The 20,942-nt window shown below is 32.5% G+C and overlaps 1 protein-coding gene across 1 annotated transcript in view; it reads left to right on the forward strand.

Annotated features, from left to right (window-relative positions):
- The window catches only part of DACH1 (dachshund family transcription factor 1), a 399,674-nt gene that overhangs the window by 170,718 nt on the left and 208,014 nt on the right, over positions 1-20,942 (forward strand). Inside the window, exon 2 of the mRNA XM_028526299.2 lies at positions 2,196-2,311. Coding sequence (XP_028382100.1) covers positions 2,196-2,311 — 116 coding nt within the window. The remainder of the gene's footprint in view (positions 1-2,195; positions 2,312-20,942) is intronic.

The raw sequence follows: 20,942 nt of genomic DNA on the forward strand, positions 1-20,942 counted from the left end.
GATCTTAGAAAAGTTAAGAAGGCTATAACCGTATATCAGGTAAGAAATGAAGGATTTACCTCGACTGTAGGAGTGGGAATAGAGAAGAGAGAATGGATTAGAGAGATATGTTCATTGGGGTGACATTTGAGTATACAAAGGAAGGAAAAGGCACAGCTGAGTCCTGGATTTTTGACTCAGTTACAATTAGGTGCCATTTCGCTGAACCAGGAAAGAGGAATAGGTTTTAATGGGTAAGATGCTGAGTTTAGATTTGGAGAAGCTGAGTCTTAAATTATGGGATGTCCAAACAGAGAGTTCTAGTATACCTGTCTGAATCCCAGGAGGAAGATCTAGGCTGCAGATATGTATTTAGCCATAATTCCTTAGCATCTCACTACTCTCAGTAGAAAGATCAGTCAGGGAAAATGGTGACTATTAGAAGGCTGTTGATTGGTCCTAGGCAAATAACAGGAGTTAAAGAACCAGCTGAGGATGAGAGAAATAATGAAGAAGAAGAATAAGTAACCAGAGAGAGATTTCAGAACAACTGGAGAGTGTCCTTATGGCTTAGCAAATCAAGCACGTAATCTCCTTCTCGCCCTTCCTTCGAAGCCCTCCAGGATCTGGCCCCAGAAGGTTTCTCTCTCAGCATCAGTCGCTGCTTTTCATCATATTTAGCCTGTTTAGGCTTGTAGGAAACACTCCTGTACATTTACACATTTTCATGTTTCCAGTTCTTTCTCGCATTCTCAATGGAGTGTACTTTTCTTCCATTCTTTCTCCCCATGTCGAACTCAGCCTTCAAAATTCTTCTCTCAAGTGGCCACTGCCATGAAATCTTACCTCTCTTCCCTCAGCATGGAAGTATTATCACCTAGCCTAACTTCCAATGAGTAATCAGGCTGCAACTTTCTTATGACACTTAGCACATTCCAGCTTGCACCATAGTTTTATTTATGCACCAGGTTTATATGCCCTCCCCACCCCCACTGCCAACCCCTGCCCAGGCAAGGTAAAAGCTGCTAAAGACTAAAGAACTTTTTCTTGTAATGTAGCCTCCACAGTGAATTACTTTGATAACAGCAAGGGCTTAATAATTATTTGTTAAATGAGCACATACACTACATAAATTAAATACTACATACATTAAATGAATTTCTGATGAGGCAAAGGACCTCAGCTGAGGCTAACATGGAAATTCTAATTTATGAAGTTTGTATCCAGGAACATAATGCTATGTGTATTTCAAAAATTGCTAATATTGCATTCATGTTATTCTCATACAAGGTTAGTGAATACTTCTCTTCACCTTCTGCTTTTACAATTTTAAAAATTAATCTTGTGCAAAAGATATGTAAAGACAAGTACTACTAAACCACACACACCAGATATTCTTATTTACCCTAAAGGCAGATATAAGATGCTCTACTGGCAGTTTCTCAATGATGTATTACAAATAATCCTAAGCCTTTCCAATTTATTTTAGTATATTAAAAATAAGGCAACCTAGCGGGGCTATTCATTTAACTAGAATAAGGGTTAAATGATAACTTGACTTATCTTTTAAATGACAAAAAATAAAGAAATTGCAAGACCTTTTCACACATTAGATATGTATTGTCATTTATCATCTAGATATCAGGCTAGCAGTGCGAAGTAATAAAACATATCATCGAAAAATGTGCTATAGGTCTGAATCACTCTTTCATTCCACCTCCCAGCTAACTGTAGTATTAAATCAAACAAGCAGAACATTTCCTTAGGCAGCCATTGCCTTTTAATTTCCTGAAGAACCTTAAAATATCATTCATTACAAGTACTACACATATTTGGTTTTTAAAAGTCTCATAAATCAATAGCAGGCTGACTGTAATAATTATTACAAGTTAGTGCATAATTTTCGTGCTGAAGGCTGCATGCAGAACTTTAGCATATGCAAACGAGGCAATTCAAACTGTGTATAGATATTAATATGAAGAAGCAGGTAACGAGGTGCAGGCTATGAATTATGCATCAAGAGTGGCTGATCTTCAATGAGGAAAATGAATTCAGCATGTAATCTAATTAGTGATGGAAGTCTATTACATCTAACTGCAAAAGCAACCGTCCTTGAAACAAATTTATTTACAGTCCATGTTACCACTTGAAACAACTTTGAAATGATGTGTAAGACAACAGCTTAATTGTAAAAATTTTTTGTTTGTTTGTTTCAGTTCTAGACCCGGAAGGCCTCCTAAGAGGACTCAAAGTGTCACCTCCCCAGAGAACTCTCACATCATGCCACACTCTGTCCCTGGCCTCATGTCTCCTGGGATAATCCCACCAACAGGTAAGAGCGTGCTCATTTATACTGAAAATATTGAAAATCAGCCAATGCCATGGCATACATAAATAATACACATTATGTATATTTATGTAGATATTTACACCCATTGATTATGTTTTGTACACACTAAGATGTTACCGAGGAGAATTTATTTCAAAACTGCATTATAGTTATCATCATTTCTTTATTTAAGATAAAATAAAAGAAGCTTAATTGAATGCAATGCAGGGGGGGTATTCTAATTAATCCTTTCACTAATATCAAACAACAAAGTACCATCCCTATTTTCCTGTTGAGGACTCAAAGCTCGGAGAGAGTTGGCGATGTTCTGAGGACAATCAGCTGGTAACTGTCACTGGTTGCACGAACCCTCTTTTCTGGGGTCTAAACTTATGTCTCATTCCATTAGTGTTCCAAAACAGATTGAAATGCACTAAACAAAAGACAGTGACTGTGTCAAATGGGAATATATCCTATTTCCTCTCAAACTAGGATGTGAATACATTTCCATTAGGAGCATTTGAAGGACGTTTATTACTAAAATTTTGAAAATGTGCAAGTAAAAGAATAGTTTTGATCACATAAGGTATATACCATAAACAATTTAAATATTGCTCTGCATGCAAAAATAACTATTTGATTTCCACACAATAGTGTTGCTTTCATTAATTCTTTTATTCACTTACACATTTGCACACTTTCCATGTTTCAACCATACCCTTGAAGAAATTAAAATAATAGTGCTGATGATGATATTATTATATAATACATAATATTTATAATCATTCTTGCCAGCATAGAAATATATTGAGAAAAAAGAGAAGTGTGCTGAGGAGACACACATATAAACAAAAGCATATATTGGCCGTGTGAAAACAACTCATACAAGAAAGATAAGCTGGCAAGATGATGAGTCTTTGTTTTTTTCCCTCTGAATTACCATATCAATGTGTATTTTTTTCTTTTGTAATATTTGTTCTTTCTCTGTTATATAATATTATCATGGTGTATCTTTTCTCACATTCCAAATTTGGTTGAAAACTCCTTGAAAGAATGAATGTTTTAATTCACCTTTATTTTTGTGCTAGCATCTGAACAGTTTCTTCACCTTTGTGGACCTTTATCAAACATCCGTTGAGTTGAATTTGAAGCTGTTTCTTCATTTTATATGTTTAATATTTTCTGTAAGGTACCACATTATAAACTTAACAGTAAGTTATTTAAAGTCCCATGGAAATCTATATTTTGTGGCTAATTTTACAGATGAAAAATTGAGACATAGAGAATAAAATTAATAGCTGACCATGAGTCAAACTACAGAGCTAGTACCACGGTTTCTATTTGTTTAGTCAGTCATGTTTCTCAAGTAACTGAATCCTACTGCCTGAAAATGTAATTGCGAATTTGAGATTTGGAAAAGAAATTGGTAGTGCTTTGTTAAGCCTTAGCTATTTTAATTGAACTAGATAAAATCTCCTTATTCAAATATTTATTTATTTTGTTTTGTTTTTTATGTAGTACATAGGCCAGCTGGAACTGAAATCTTAACTTTTCATGTTTAATGTTTGAAAGACTCAGATGTACTAGAGAAAAGACCTAAGAATCATTGACAATTAATTTCTTACTAAAGTATGTTTTGGGGATTTTTAAGCATAATCAGTTTTTAACAATCATTATTCTATATTTGATAAGTTTGTGTTAACTCACATATTATTAACTGTAGTTTCCTGGTGACTGAAAAGTATCCCAGATTATATTCATATCAAAAGAGGGAAGATCTGTTTCCAAATTGTCTGCCAACATTTAATTTTTGAAGGTGAAGAAGGTAAATAGTTCATCAGCAAAGCACTGATAAAATAACATGATGTCATCAGAATACATACATAGCAACACCTCACATATTTAACACTAACTAGTGACTTTTCAGTAAGTTGAGTTTGTAACTAATTGACGACCATATGTCAACCCAAAAAATCAACAGATTAAGTTATTTTTGATAGACCTCTTTCTGGTTTGACGAACAGAGGCAGCAAAGATAATTAAACTTGATTCATGTTTATGAACATTCATTTATGAATTAAGAGCATTTCATATATTTCAACTGTTGTGTTCCATGTTTTTAACTTAGTTTTTACTTTTGTTCTTTGTAGTATCTTGTGAATCTAGAAACTAAAATTCCTTTTAAGATTATTAAGCATTATATTGAGAAAGATCTCCAATAGTTGGGTTCTAGAGAAGGATGAAGAAGTAGTTGCTCATCAGGACAGTAAACTGAATTGAAAAGTGGGTCTTCAACAGTTTGCTGTTCTGTGGAGCCCAGTGAATGGCTTTAAGCCAGGGTGCGAGAGCTCATTATTGCCTGTTTTACTTACTTTTAACTTTCAGAGGCTGGTCCAGAGATCTGACACTGCCAAAAGTTTGACTGTTGCACTTGAATGCTGTTATCTTAATACATTCAATATGGTTACTCTTTTTACACAAAATATTTCAAGCTGGAGGAGTTTAGATTTTAGGGACTATAGAGTAGCTCCATCTCCTGAATTATTTGCTATCTTAAAACATTGACCTGAAATCTAATGGTGTTAAAGAAATCTTACAGTTCTCAAAAGGGTGTAACACTCTTCTTCCAAGGAGAACTTAGTATATTGGAGAAATATGATTCAACATGAATCTATAGACTTTTATGTTCCAGGACTTTATTTATATTTGCCACATTCTTTTCTTATATTTGCCACTTTCTTATAAAATAAAATGTTATTCTTTTCTTCCTAAGATGGAGAAGATGAAGTGTGTTATTCATTAAAAAAAAAACTCAATGAAAGGTGATATATCAATGTTGTTGACATTAAGCAAACTGATTTGATGGCATTTTGACGATGTTTTTGACCTATGAGTTTAGAATTTCAAAACTTTGTTTCCAAGAGTATATAGTATATCAATATCTTAAAAGACTTGGAAGCATATTTCTAAAACTAGCTAAACAAATAAGTAAACATGTAAGCCTCAAAAACACAAGAAAATAAACCCTGTCCCCAAATGTCGAATCCTCTCCAAGATTTAAACTTTAGCCTACCTATGAGCATTGACTTGCACTTTCGTGCTCTCAGAATTACTTTTTGAAAAGCACAACAGATGGAAATTGCTTTGAAAGTTGCCAGAATTGGTCCTGTGAAGTAGAAAATTTATTAAATTTGATAAGTTTATAAAAATATATCAATTTGTTCCTAGTCATTCCCTCATTTTTCCTTTTCAACAATTGAATATTGGAGTTAAATATGTTTTCTTGGAGGCATCTTTTTTCCTCAGAAAAAAATGATGGTTTTTATATTTTTCAAAGTCTTTTCCAGCTCTAGTATTATGTTTGTTAGTGTATTTTATTTACTCATTTACTTGTTTATTTGTATTTTTTTTTCCTTTTTCACTTCATGAAATGGAGTTATTTTGTGTAAACTTTTAATGCGCTTCTTCAGCACCAGAGCCATATCCACACAGGAATCACCTTTTGAGTCATCCAGCACAGTGGTCCATTACCGTCATCTCCATTTAAGTTATTTGAGATATGTCCCATTTTCAACTTTAGTCTGAAAAGGAATGTGCAATTAAAGAAAAACTTTGAGGTTGCTTATGGACATTTCATTTGTTTGTTATTTTGGTTGCTTGAGTGGACTTGCCAGGAGCCTTAGAAGGGGATGTGGGCAGATCGCGATAATTTCCAAAATTTATGGTTGTCACCAGGTGCCATAGCAACCAGCAGTGGAAGTTAATGAAAGGGAGAAGGCTCTTTGTAGCGCTTCACAATGCAATGCCTCCTGTAGTGCTCCCGACATTCATTTGGACTGAGCACATATCATAAATCATTTTTGATGATAAATACCAGTTTGGAATCAATTCATCCTAGCAACAGAGTTCCAATAACATTCATACTTTTTATAGAATTATGTGTATTTTATAATTAAGGAGAGGGTTATTTAGGGGTTCTAAACACTCCCCTCTTGTGCCAGGAATGCAATTTGGCCAGCATGTTTGGCCAAAATCCTGAATTTCATCTTTAGGGCAGAATAAAAACTAGTTTTGAAATATAAATATTATATCAGTGCAGTGAGTCCCAAATATCTGCATTTGACATTAAAAGTTATCTAATAGCCAAATTTTTTCAAATATACTCAAATTAAATAAATGAATAATGTATAGTTTGCTTCTTGGGCATGTCTGTCCTCTTACTGTGAGCTTGTAGGTACATAACCAACATGCATACAGCAGAAAGAAAGCGATTATATACACATTTGTACTTTGTTTAAAATGTAACAACTTATAAATGCAATTTTTATCAATTTGGAAAAAATACTAGACTAGGGCAATATTAATTGAGAGTTAATCCCATTGAAACATCTTATCTGTTAAAGAAAAGATGTAGGAAAATATTTTTACATGGATTTATAATTCACAAACCAATTTTTAAAGTTTATATATAGTTCTAATTTTTCTTGCTAAGTGTTAATAACCAACAGCAGCATCCACACTACCTCTTTTTGTATTATCAAGCTTTGTGATATTTTAATCCATTAAACATGTCAACTTCTGAGGGGAAAATTCATGGTGTGGAAATGTGCCTTATCTGTCAAGATGTTTTTTTTATTATTATTATAACAAAGCATTGTATTCCTTGGGGAGAGTCACAAGTCAGGATAACAGAAGAATGCACAAATAAAACACCCCCAACCTACACACTGGGCTTCATGTCATCTATTTAGTTTTAAAACTTGTGTTGGGCACTCGATGAATGTCCTGTGGCTTCTGTAAGAAATTGCCACACACTTAGTGACTTAAATAAACAAAAATCTATTCTGTCACAATTCTGGAGAAGTCCGAAGCCGGTATTACGGAACCAAAACAAGGTGTCAAAGGGTTAGCAGGGCCACTCCCTCTCAAGGTTTCTTGGGAGCTACCATTCCTTGCTTCTTTGAGCTTCTGACACCTGGAGGCATTCTTCAGTTTGTGGTTGCGTTGTTCTCATTGCTGCCTTCTCTTCATTGTACGTGTGTGTATGTGTGTGTGTGTGTGTCTGAGTGTAAAATTTCCCTCTGCCGCTCACTTGTAAGGATACTTGTGATTGTATTTAGAACCCATCAGATAAGTCCGGTTAATGTCATCCTGAGATCCTTAACCTAATCTCATCTGCAAAAATTCTTTTCCTACACAAAGTAGTATTCACAGTTTCTCTAGATAAAGATGTGGGGAAAAAAAAACTTGGAGGGTTATTATCAGCTTCCTACATGCAGCAAGTGCCTGGGCAATGTATTATGAGGGCCCCAAGTATGGTGTGGCAGACTGAACACGAACGGCCTTTGGGAGATTTTGATAGTGTTTGTCCACCTTCGTATCCCAGTGTATAGAATATTGCTTGTAACAAAACAGATAGTCAGAGCAGATATACATATTTGTTCTATGAATACTAAAGATATCTATCTTTAGTAAAGAATTTCTGAGAATTATTGAGCTGACACATTTAAACACAGGTATTCTAATGCAGTTTATAAAATCCCATTAAGTATAGTTAAGCTCTGGATTACAGATTCAGAGGGCAGAGCCTAAAGGAGGTGTACTAGGTAAGTAGAGGTCATTCTTTATTGGTTTGTTTATGGGTTATGATGGCGACATTACAACAATTGATGGGATTTTTTTGATTATTTCATTTTATTTTTCCGCATAATTTATTGTTGTTCAGGTAGAGTTGTCTCCATTTCCCTCACACCGTTTCCCCTACCCCAGCCAACCCCGCTTTTCACCCTTGATATTTATATCCCTAAACTGATGCTCTAGAGAAGCAATATTTACAGGAATAAAGTGGCAAAGCAGAGCATATTAGTTTTTAAAATTCCTGCTTATCATTATATTATGCATTATGCTATATAATTCTTAAGGACTGGAATACTCATTGTATCCACTGTATTTTGATATAGAACTAATTTAGTATATATAAGAATAAAATACAACTCACAATTTAACTGAATGTAAATATATCTTTGGTATGAGGAACTAGATAATAAATATATTTATTTTATTAAGTATATAATCTACATCATTTAAACATTTTTTAAAAGTATTTTCAGAGAGAGGGGAAGGGAGAGAGAAGGAGACGGAAAGAAACAGTGATATGAGAGAGAAACAGCAATTGGTTGCCTTTTGTACATGCCTCAACCTGGGACTGAACCCAAAACCTAGGCATGTGGCCTGACCAGCAATCAAACCAGTGATCTTTTGCTTTTGTGGGACAATGCCCAGCCAACTGAGCCACATGAGACAAGGCCAATATATAATGTACAATAAAATAAAGCATTTCAAACAAGTCACAATATGTTTTGGGTCTGTTACTAACAGAAATTAGTAAAAATCTTTTTTCTAAGCTCTAAGAGCAAAAATCTGTTATTTTTAGGTTTAATTAAATAACCACATATTCTCTCATCTACTTAATTTACAAGAAAATTACATTCCTCTCTTCACTAATTTGTTTCTCTCTTCCAAGTTTCTATTGCGTTTTGCAGTCTCGTATGCCTACAATGGGCAATAGTAAGAGTTATAATTGACTTACACATCTCACTCAGTAGATTTGCAGTAATGAAGTAGCTAATATCCTTAATTGACTAATTGTGAGGTATTATTTACTTCTCTTTAGTAATATGATGCCTCCTTTGACAGAAGAGAAATTTATTTACATTAAGAAAAGCAAATCAGATTTTAAGAATCAACTCTTGATTATAATATTGGATATTGTGTTGATGACCTGGGGTTTTGTGGATTACCTATTTATTTGTGAGGTTCTCATACAGTGTTCTAATCCCTTGCATATACAATACTTTGTGTGTGTGTTGCCTTTTATCACTGGCTGCAATTTCTTGACCAGTAGGAGGTGCTATTTCTATCATGATTTCTTCCCTAAGCAAACATACAAATAGAATGTACTTTTCCTTAAAAAAATAAGCAAAGAAACAATTCTGCTGCAGATACATTTTGAATTTTCTTAAGATGTTGTAGAACAAAAGTCATGCAAAACCAGATAAACAGAATTATTTGTTTAGCCTCCTCTGTCTGTAGGCATTCCCCTCTGAGGCTAACTTCAAAGTTTGAACTCCTTTCCTTAATGATGTATGTAATGCAGGTTTGTTTTTAAGGATTTAGCCACACATGCTCACATTTCTTTATATTTTCTCCATGCATATTTGGGGATTGATCTGACAACTTTACTCTCATCTTTGTAAAGAAGTGGAATTGCTCGTTGAAAAGTTTACAGGACCAAACTTTTCAAGAAGAACTTGGCAAATGTCAGAAAAATGGCAATAATAATAAAATTTTGCATTCAGTGTCCTAAAACATTTATTGCCCTAGCCATGAATGATCACGAGACCTGATCTGAAAACATGAAAAACACCAATGGGTTTTATTTGGTTATGTAATAATGTAAATCAACATTGTAATAGAACTCCTAAAAGTGCTAATATAAACCTCAGTTTAATGGATAAAAATATGAAATCCAGAAAAAGAAAACAACAATACTATTTTACACTGCTCTTCAAATGACATCTGGAATATTACGTTCAGTCCTGGCACCATCATTTTTAGTTAGACAACAAACTAGCCAGCATTAAGAGAATAGCCTAGAATAAAAGGGGTTTGGAAATGCCAGTGATGCTTAGTCTTAAGAAGACGTGCAGAGAGTCTGAAAGAGGACTGTAGAGTAGTTGCATGCTGTGCTCTTCCGCGGACAGACATCTAGCTGATGGATAGACAATAAGCACAAAGACATCTACGCTGGCTTCCACAAAAAGGAGGTTTGCTACATGGATAACTGTCTAAGAATGGGATGTATCGTATCACTCATAAAACTTTTCTGCTGACAGAAGGGTTCAAGAAAAAAGTGGGATGAAAACTTGCTAGCCATAGTTTTTATATTCAATTATTTTTTTGTAAGTCATATTGTTCATAGTAGAAAGATACATAGTTTTTTTAAAGATTTTATTTATTTATTTTTAGAGAGGGAAGGGAGGGAGAAAGAGAGAGAGAGAGAGACATCAATGTGTGGTTGCTGGGGGCTGTGGCCTGCAACCCAGGCATGTACCCTGACTGGGAATCGAACCTGTGACACTTTGGTTCACAGCCCACACTCAATCCACTGAGTTATGCCAGCCAGGGCTGATACATAGTTTTTTTTTTTTTTAAAGTTCTATTGCCTCCTGACCATCACCCATCTATTTCCTCTCTTCATAACCACCAATGTTAAGGAAATTTGAAGGAAATTTTGCATCACAGGGAGGTAGATTGAATAAGATCATCTTGTTCCTTTCTAATTATAAAGTTTGATAGATTTTATTTTATTTTACTTTGAATTATTCTTCCAACCTTGACATGCCTTTCTAATTAAATGATATCCATCCTTCAAAGTTTTACATTCTTTTGAAGAATTTGCTATAGAAATTTATTAAAATTAAGAATGTATTAAGAATGAATTCAAATTCATTTGAAGAATTTTGGAAAAAATATTATATTTTCAAAATATATTTCTTGCTCATCTTTAATTTTTAAAGAGCAGGTTTTTGTTTGTGTTTAGTTTATTTTTATTTTTTAAAGACTCTATTTATTTTTAAAGAGAGGATAAGGGAGAGAGAAAGAGAGGGAGAGGAATACAATGTGGGAAACATCAGTTGGTCACCTCTCGCACGCCCCAACCAAGTGCCTGGCCTGCAACTCAGGCATATTCCCTGACTGAGAATCAAACCGGCAACCTTTCAGTTTGCAGGCTGGCACTCAACCCACTGAGTCACACCAGCCAGAGCCAAAGTTTTATATTCTAATCTTATGTCATGATTTAAAAACAGTTTAAAAAAATTTCTTTTGAGGTGAATGTTTCATATTTATAAGTTATACTGTTCATTACACTGGTTTTCAGGGATTGAACTCATGGATAAAACTATGACTATGGTAAATGAACAAATATTTTTTTTAACTGAAATAATTTTTTAAATGCTTCTTTTTCCTCCTTTGTTCTTTCTGCCTTTCTTTTACAACTACTCCATGAAGGATACATAGCTTTAAAATTAATAACTAGAAATGAAAATCATTGAATATAATGTAAAGTAATACTTTTGGTTGTGTTAGAATTTGGAGCTAGGACTGGAAAAATAATATTATATTAACCAGTAAAGATCATCAGAAATGATAGTAGAAAGACACAAACTCTTGAAGTGCTTTAAATAAAAGATGTTGAACTTTAATATAAATTTCTTTAAGTTGACTTTCCAATTTAAAAAATAAACTATTCAAGACAGGAGTTAATTCTTGAAAATTATAGAAATCTTCCAATCATACCACTTTTTAAATGTGTAATAATTAAGCCAATCATATGTTTTGATTCTTTATTTTTAACCTGTAAAAGAGAAACTTTTTATTATATCAAAGTGATTTTTCCTGTTGAATTGCCCTGAATGCCAAATGACATAATTTATACCATCATTCTGCAAATAATGAAGATAAAGTATTATTATTACAATTCAATAGGCTGATCCAAGTGATATTGATTGTTATTGGTAATGTTCCATACTCATATCAATTCCATTTTATTTAAGAATAAAATTGATAACTTTTTAAATGTATAGCTTAATTTAGGAAGGCTTATTGGACAAATTATTCAAATGCACATAAATGTTCTCCATGGATATCCCTAAACACACTAAAATTTGGTTATTATATGTTCACTTTTCAGGATTTAATGACAGTAAATTCCATTTATAAATTTTTGTTTGTGGGCAAAATAAGCTTTCTGGGTATGGTATATTATAACACTATTATATGTTCAAACTTATATATTGCTTTCAGATACATACACAATACAAAATAGTAGTAGACTTGCAAGACAGAAATGGCTTTCAGTTGATTATGCTGTGCTGTTTAATTATTCCAAAATAAATGGAAATACACTGTGAAGTAAACAATGAAACTGGTTTTCAAAATGATAAAACCATAACCTAATTCAACAATTTGAATCCGATTACATAAACACTTTTGTACTGCATTAATAAAGTAGTCAGTATAATTAATGTGAAAGCTTTTTATCATGTTCACTTGTTGATATATGGCTAAGGGTATAAACAGTGGGCTAAACTCAAGATCATCTTTTGTGCCATTTCACATTTTAATTAAAGTTGCCATAAGGCCATTCCTAGAAAAGGCTAACTCCTAGGAAAGGCCACCAGGGATTTGATTCTTTTATCTTTGCTGATTTTACAATACAATGAGGTAGTTACAGTTCTCTTTAAAGGGTATGTGTTTTTCAAACAGCATGGTATTGACATGGCTCTTAACTTGGAACTGAAAAGTCTGGCTTTCATTCTTTTCCTTATCGCTCGTTAGCAATGTGACCTTGACTAATACCATCTGGCCTCACTTGTTCAATCATCACAAGGTAGATACTGGTACCTAAAACACCGTTTAGCAAAGAGGAAAAAATGTTAAAAGAGACTCGTCCCAAGTTTCACTATTATGTGGTAGAATCAGTTTTCAATTCAAGTTTTCTGACTCTAATTTACTGGTTATTTTCCTACATCAAGCTGTCTTCTGAAATACTTACTTTATCATCTATAAACCAAACATCGAAAGATCTGCCTTATCTCCTACTTGATAGGGCTTTGTGAAGAACAGATGAGCTAATGTATCACAAAGTGCTTTCAAAGTCTTATATAACAAGATGTCATATGATATTTAGTTTTATTATGATGATTTTCTAAACAGGACTTTTGCCTTGTTCAAAATAGAAATCAGTCATTTATCTCTGTTTGAACCTATCAATTCTGGGAATTGATGGGTCTGTTCCTATAGTTATGGCATCAGATTGCAAACATTTGCTCCATTTTTTAAATAATTGCTTTTATTTCTTCTAGTTAGCTCAAACAAAATATTTGTCTCTTGATACAATCCTCTTCCCATGTCAATGAGACTTTTTGATCATCATGATATATACAATTTTGTGATACACATTTAACTCACTTATGTCAAATCTTTTGATGGAGTATCATTTCATCAAACATATTACTGGTAGTTTTTATTTAAGAAATGCAGTATGTGGAGAGACTATTTTTTCTAAATATACATATTCTAATGATTGAATTTGTTTCCTAAAAGACGCAGTGTTGAGTTTTAAAAATTAAAAGGGATGTAATGCTCTTTGTCTGTTCCAGATATCTATGAAATTATAAATTGCTATTTGGGTTAAACTTACAAATATGATGCTATATCACCAATATTCTTTTTAAACATGTATAATATTCAGTATTAAAATCAATACAATTTTAATCTAATAATGCATTATTCCCGAAGAGTCAATTTTTGAGCTTTTCTTTTCCCTATTAAAACATCTAGTTGATGTGGAAAAATTATACAATAAAACTAAAAACATCAAATGTGAAGATGTATCCTTGTGAAGGTTTTCAAAATCTGTTCAATCTATGAAAGCAGTGAATGCCCTTTGTAATATCTATTATTTTGCTGCTTAATAAAATCCTTCCAGAGAATTATATTAACAGAAAACATTTAAGAACTACTTGAGACCATGTTGATTCAAATGAATATAAATGCACTTATCTCTAAATTTCAAGAAATTAATCTGTTAATCTTATAATATAATAATATTTCAAAGTAATTTCAGCATGAGATTCCCCTCATCATACCTAACCTTTAAATTATTTATTGAATACATTACATTTAAGGATAACCACTTCAAGGAGAACCCATTATTATATACCCTGTCCATTTGAGTTGTCTTTTTGATATTTAATGACAATTGCCTTCTTGGCATAGATTTCATGGCATAATAATATTCTATTAATTTTTGAAATTACCATAAGCTTCACATCAATCATCTATAATAAAATACTATATGTATCAATAAGGAAGAACTCTTAGAAGGTAGGCCTTTTAGAAATTTACACTCCACCCAAATACCAATATTGTTATTTTAATGAAACAAGCAGATAGGTTCTTTTGTTTTTTCTTTAAAGAATTGATCATAAACATGGTCAGCATCATAACCCATTAGTGCACTATACCATATTCTCACAGTAATATTCATTTCCCCTTGAATGTGTCAACTGCCCATCCAGTTAATTTTGCTTAGACCACTGTTGCTCTTGGCCTGAATTCAGGAAAGTCTATTGCTTCTGGGGTTCCTAGGCATTAATGTCTTAAGTTTCAGAATTCTAATTAAGCACATGTGACATGGACTATCTTTATCTGTCCATGTTTCTTTTATCTGTAAAAATCAAATATATTTAAAGTGATATCTTAGTTATTTAAAGATTTGAGCATGCTATTTTTTATCTGGTTTCTCTTCACAAAATATTATTGAAAATATTTTGAACTATAGTCTTTCATAAGTAAATATTTATTCCTATTACATGTGAAAAATGTCTGTATCTAGAATTTGCCATCAGCAGCTGCTTTACTTTTTACTTAATCTCACTTAGTTTTCTTTCTAAAATGCCACATTAACTAGCATGCATGAGTCTTCATTAATCTGACATATTTCTGTCATCTTTTCATTACTGATCATCATAATTTTCAACTGAATTCTTATTTCCTGTATAAGTTAGCATAGATTTCTTAAATAAAATGAGCATTTCTTGAGTAACACATTTGGAAACTCTATGAATGCATTCAAAGATAACATTTTGGAAACATTTTAAAAAGCTTATTCTAATTTATCTTAATCATGTTGCTTAGAAGTGTATGCCTATATTGCAGATGTAAAACAGAAAAAGAATATTTGCACATGTGAATAACATTTGAAATCTGCTTCAAAATAGGTGCTTCAATTTATCTACCTGTTACTTCTTGTATGTCTCTTGTATAGATTACTTGCAGTTATAATGCATATTCACTATAATACACTGCCATAATGCATTTTATATAATGAAAAGAAACAAAACCAACTTATTAGTTACATTTTCTTTAACTGAAAAATTCCAAGTACTCTTATATATGGAATCAAATCTATGTCTTTACTTTCACCACTGTATCTTTATTTCTTAGCATGGTATCTGGTAAAAACATTGTTGAAACTAGAAATAATTCAATCAATTAGTATAGTTAATTGGCTAAAACAAGGTGAGTGCGTGCAAACATTTATTGAATCACTACTTCAGGGTGTAAACTGCTCACAGCTAAAGATGTGATTTATTTTTCTTGTCAAATTATGAAAGAGGTACTGTTTTGTCCCATTTTACATACAAATAAACTAAAGCACAAATAATTTAAATAACTTGCATAAATTGAAGACAAGAGCTTACTTGGGGATTGAACTCTGAGATATTTTCAGTATATCACTCATGCTAATTCCAAGGAATGGAATAATTTCTTTAGATACCATCAATATTTTGAGTAGAGTCAAAGCAGGATAAATTGGAATAAAGGTTTTTCTTATTTAGGATAAAATCAAATCTTCACAGAACACTTTTAAGTTTCATTAACATGGCTAATTTGAAAAACTTTTCACAGCTTTACATATTGGGCGTAAATCAAATTCTTATAGGGACTGTAGTCATTAGTCTATATTGTAATATGGTCTTTGATCTTTGATGATATTTCTCTGGTCATACTGGATAAAACTTTAAGTATTATTTAAAATTAGTTGTATTTTAAACAGTGCTATGATTTGGAAGCTCAGTATAGAGGCAGCAAAAAATAGATTGAGAGATATTAAATATTATATTTCAAAATTCATGATCAAGCTTAATTGCTTAGTAAGCTACTGTGTTTGAATTTTAATTATAACCTGGCTATCTATTGATACTTGTGGAAAAACCTATCAATCCTTTTATTTTGGTATTGTACTTTGCTAAATAATGCAATTCTACTGGCTGACAATTCTTCGATGTTACCAGAGTCATTTTTGACCTTTATGAACACTTAGGCACAGTATAGAGTTACCTGTAAGTACCAAACATACTATTTTACTCTAAATAATAGAAAAATTAATTTCTTAACTTTCATTAATCATTCACTCTTTGATCTTTATTTGCCTTGCTCCTTTTTAGTAGTAAATCTTTATATTATTACTTGTCTGTTCAATTGATATATTACTTGGTTGAAACAATTTAACAGTTGGCATCCATGGAAAGTTCAGTGTGGGCTCTTTGATTCCAAGAATTACAGGAATACTCTCACTGTATGAAACCCTAAATTGTTCAATATAATTGGCAAAATAGTTGAAGCTGTGTTTCAAATATTTAATTCTTGAGTTATTATAACATTTTGAAACACAGAAAAACATCACTCATAATTCCACCATATCATGTATTCCTTTTTGTTTATTAATGCAGAGTCCTTGTTCACCTAACTACTCAACAAGTCCCAGAGTATTTTGTGTTGTTACTTTTCAAAATGCAGTGAACCAGTTGTTTATAAATGTGGCATATTCACAGTTCCATCATTAGTATGACTCCAAATTTTGTATTAATCTTCAGAAGCTAGGTTTAAATTTTTTGTTCCCTTTTGCTTTGTATCTATAATAATTGTAAGTACATATTTAATTTTTGTACCATTTTCACACTAAGATCTTAATGAACAGGGTATAGAAATGATTTCAATAATTTATGGCTACTAAGCAGTTCAAATCCTACATTCATTTTGTTATTCTGCTTTACCCTGTTTTCCCCCCCAAAAAAGTTGTTTCTGAAATTCACAGAAAGTTTAGCCTTATAGAAAAACTAAACTACAGCATTTTTTATTTTACAGTGAAACTCAAAATCCAAATGAAAGATTTGAATATTAGGACCTTGACTTGACTCACCTCTGCTTAATTTTGACAGTTGTCTTAAAGTGAATTTAGTGTTTAATGAAATTTTCTGGACTGATAACTCAAGACCTGAAGGGAACAATTCTAGTAGTGAGAAAGTAATTTTCTGGCCTAATTACACCTTCGACCTCACTACAAAGTCTGTCAACAAAAGTGCCAGGTTTGATCATGATTTTTTTTGACATATTCACCAATCTATTTCACACAGGAGACTTTTAACAATAGCATTTGGTATTTGCAACCTAACTAAGATTTTACATCTGGGAATCAAGCCTCAAGGTACTGTTGCTTAAATCCTTGTTAAGAGTTGAAAAATTATATGGGTCTTAATGAACTTTATATACTGAACTTTTTGGAACTCTGCATGGCCATATCAAGATGGTCATGCAAATTATATCAAGTGTTAGAAAATGAAAGGACAACTGGTTTAGAAAATAAACAACTAGAGTCTCTGGAATCCATATATCTTATATGTATTTACTCTAAAAGCTTAGTAGAGAGAGAATCTAATAGTGATAAATCCATAAAACTGGGCTCTTAAGGAGATGTGGTCCATGATTAAACAACTAAATATGTGTATGACCATGGCCGTTCCCTTAAATTTCTGAACCAGAGTTTTTCTTTATTTCAGTCACATAATAGTTTATGTCTGTTTAGGTGTCAACCCTTGATTCCTTTCCTAGTAAGCCTTTGCCTAGAAGACATTTAACTGAGGCATCAAAGATCTGTGCGCGTTCTACATAAGAAGGCAGACACTGCTCCCCAACCCGAACTACAAACCTCTCAAACTAGCTTTCTTTTTGTTTTCTCCTCCTCATCTTTTTCCTTCTCCTCTCCCTTTTGAGTTTTATTTAAATCAGTTTAAATGTCAGTGTCATTAGTGAAACCTGTGTTTAGCAGAAGCTCAAGTCTGCTTAGAGAAACAAAGTAGTAAAAGATAACTGATGGATATTTTTTATTAGTGTCTATGTTCTTTATTTTAATTCCTCCATCTACTTCTAATAAATGTTTTTTAAGCTGGGGAGGTATTCATACACATATACACATTCCTCATTTCTAAATAAGTTGCAGCTAATCTGAAATGAATATCTGTTATACTTATTGTGAAACATAATCATAACTATATGAAAAGTTGTTTGTGGGATACACACTTTAGAAATACCAAGAGAGTTATTTAAAAAAGCACAGAAGGTTTTTTAAAAAGAAAGAGAAAACTAGGGATTAAGGGGATGATCATTGTCATCATTCCGTAAAGTGGCATTTGATATTGACTTAAATGTGCACGATTTAACTCAAAATCTATTTGTACAGTACAGGTATATGAAAAATAAATTTGGTAACTTTTCTTTGTAAAGAAAATAAAGATAAGGTTTTATATTGATCACAAACTGTGTGATGTGATTGAAGATTCAAGACAATCATTGGCTGGTTAATGAATGTGTAATTTTCAGATCATTAGAGTATTAGTAGTTGTTATCATCCTCTGGGATTTCTTGTATTTCAGTTACTAAGATCTTTTACATATAATAGCGTATTTAATCTCTATGATATGTCTTTGAGTAGTTACTATGGCTTCCTTCTTACAGATGAGCACTGATTTTTCTTGCTCCAAACTGTTAACCTGACTGCGAAGCCTGTCTCACAAATCAGTCTGCAATAACCTTGCACGCCTCTCAGCAGCACTGTATCCCTTTAGGATTATTTTTTATCATGATTTTTTTAAACACATGTATTTACCAATTCATTTTACCTGGGACATTTAACAATAACATTTGATATTTTTAACCTAAGTATGATTTTTGTATCTGGGGGAAAAAATGTCAATGCCATAGCAATGCTAAATGCAACGCTATAGCGTTGCAAATATGGTGACTGACTTAAGTCTACTTTATGTTTGGTAAAATATGTGGCGTTAATGAGATCTATATATTACACTGGCTTGGCAGCTTCATTGCTTACTTAGACCATATCAACATTATTGTGTCCACTTAGGGTTGTTATGTCTTGAAAGGTCATGATGGGAAACAATTGGGCCAAACTGGGTAGTGGAAACTGACAGTTATTAATGAGACTGGTTGAATGAAATGAATATATTTAGAAAAAAAATGGCAGCTTTGGAGGAGTGGCAAGATCACTGTCTTTGGATATTTCAGAAAGCATGTAGATTATCCATTGTTCTAGAAGGTAGGACTGGACAAATGGTCAGTCATGAAAGAAAAGGGCTTACAGGGGTAAAATAAAGGTCCAACTATTAGCGTACTGAGAAACTATTTAGACTCCTTGACTTTGATATCTCATAAATGTCTTGACTGTTCTCTCCCAGGTGTGTTGTAGAGAAATTTTTAAAAAGATTTTATTTATTTACTGCCAAAGAGAAGGGAAGGGAGGGAGAAAGAGAGGGAGAGAAACATCAGTGTGTGGTTACCTCTTGTGTGCACCTCACTGGGGACCTGGCCGGCCACCCAGCCATGTGCCCTGACTAGGTATCGAAGCAGCGACCCTTTGGTTCCCAGGCTGACACTCAATCCACTGAGCTACACCAGCCAGGGAAAAAATGTTTCTTTACATTTAGAATAGTCTTAAAATTATTGTTATTTTATTAGTTTTAAGATTCAATAAATTCAAATTTTATTTAACAAAGTATAAATGACCTTAATTTCAAAGAGTCATTTTACCTAGAACGTTTCATTTGATACTCAGTTTTGGAAACATATCATCAAGCAAGTTGCACGGATTTATATTCTTTTTCATTAGTACAGGAAAACAGTATAATTGTTGAAGGAGTTTTTAAAAAATCTAAAATATACACATTTGATTAAATCATATAGAGGTATTAATTTGGGTAAATTTATACATGATTATCTATTTGAGTAATATTTCATTAATCGTTTTATTTCACAGAAATGGCTGTAACATTCCAGAGTACAGTTTAAATAATGTTCATTCATCTTTCCTGATACTTAAATTTATCCTTTATCAGGTCTAGTCAGCCAAAGAATAAAAACATTTTATTTCATCTACTAAATTGAATTTAAAACGTCTTAGGAAATTGATTTTATTATGTTCTAGGACATTTTTCAGTGATTATATTCATATTTACTGTTATACTTTATAATAAACAATTAGGAAACACTTATAGAGATATTTAAATTTTTCACTTTTTCCCACTGTTTAGATTCTGTTCTATGATAATCTTATGTCCTTTTTCATTATTATCATCATTTTTATCCATAATACTCTCCAAACTGTTTTACATTCATCGCTAGATATTGGATATTTTCACTTGAATTTCTTGTCATTTCAAACTTAATGAGTAAAATTAACCCACTATAATTTCTTCCATACCAGCTTAGCTGATTTTTTTTTTGTCAGTGGCAATACTAATCTAAAAAGTCACACAGGCTAAAGAACAGAGTGACAACTGCTAAGAAAACCTAACATAAAAAGCAGTTTACATACAAAATAAGAAATTATTTTAGATATTTGTTTAAAGTTCTAACTTATTTTTAACACACTCATATATTATATCATATTATCTTCCAATAACTTTTGTGATACATATAAAACCTCAATTCACAGATGAGGAAATTGGGACTTAAGTTTGCTGCTCAATATTAGAATAGTTAGAAAATGGTGGAGTGAGAATTTGAATTTTCAACTCCATGCCTTTGTTCACTCTACTGTATTAATTTAAGGGACCATTATTGTCCCAGGACCCTATATGTTTGCTTACCTTATTCCTAGTAAAAGTAGAATGGTTTTGTGATTTATTATTACTTCAGATCAGATTATTAT

The sequence above is a fragment of the Phyllostomus discolor genome, chromosome 11 (assembly GCF_004126475.2).
Source record: "Phyllostomus discolor isolate MPI-MPIP mPhyDis1 chromosome 11, mPhyDis1.pri.v3, whole genome shotgun sequence".
Classification (NCBI taxonomy): domain Eukaryota; kingdom Metazoa; phylum Chordata; class Mammalia; order Chiroptera; family Phyllostomidae; genus Phyllostomus; species Phyllostomus discolor.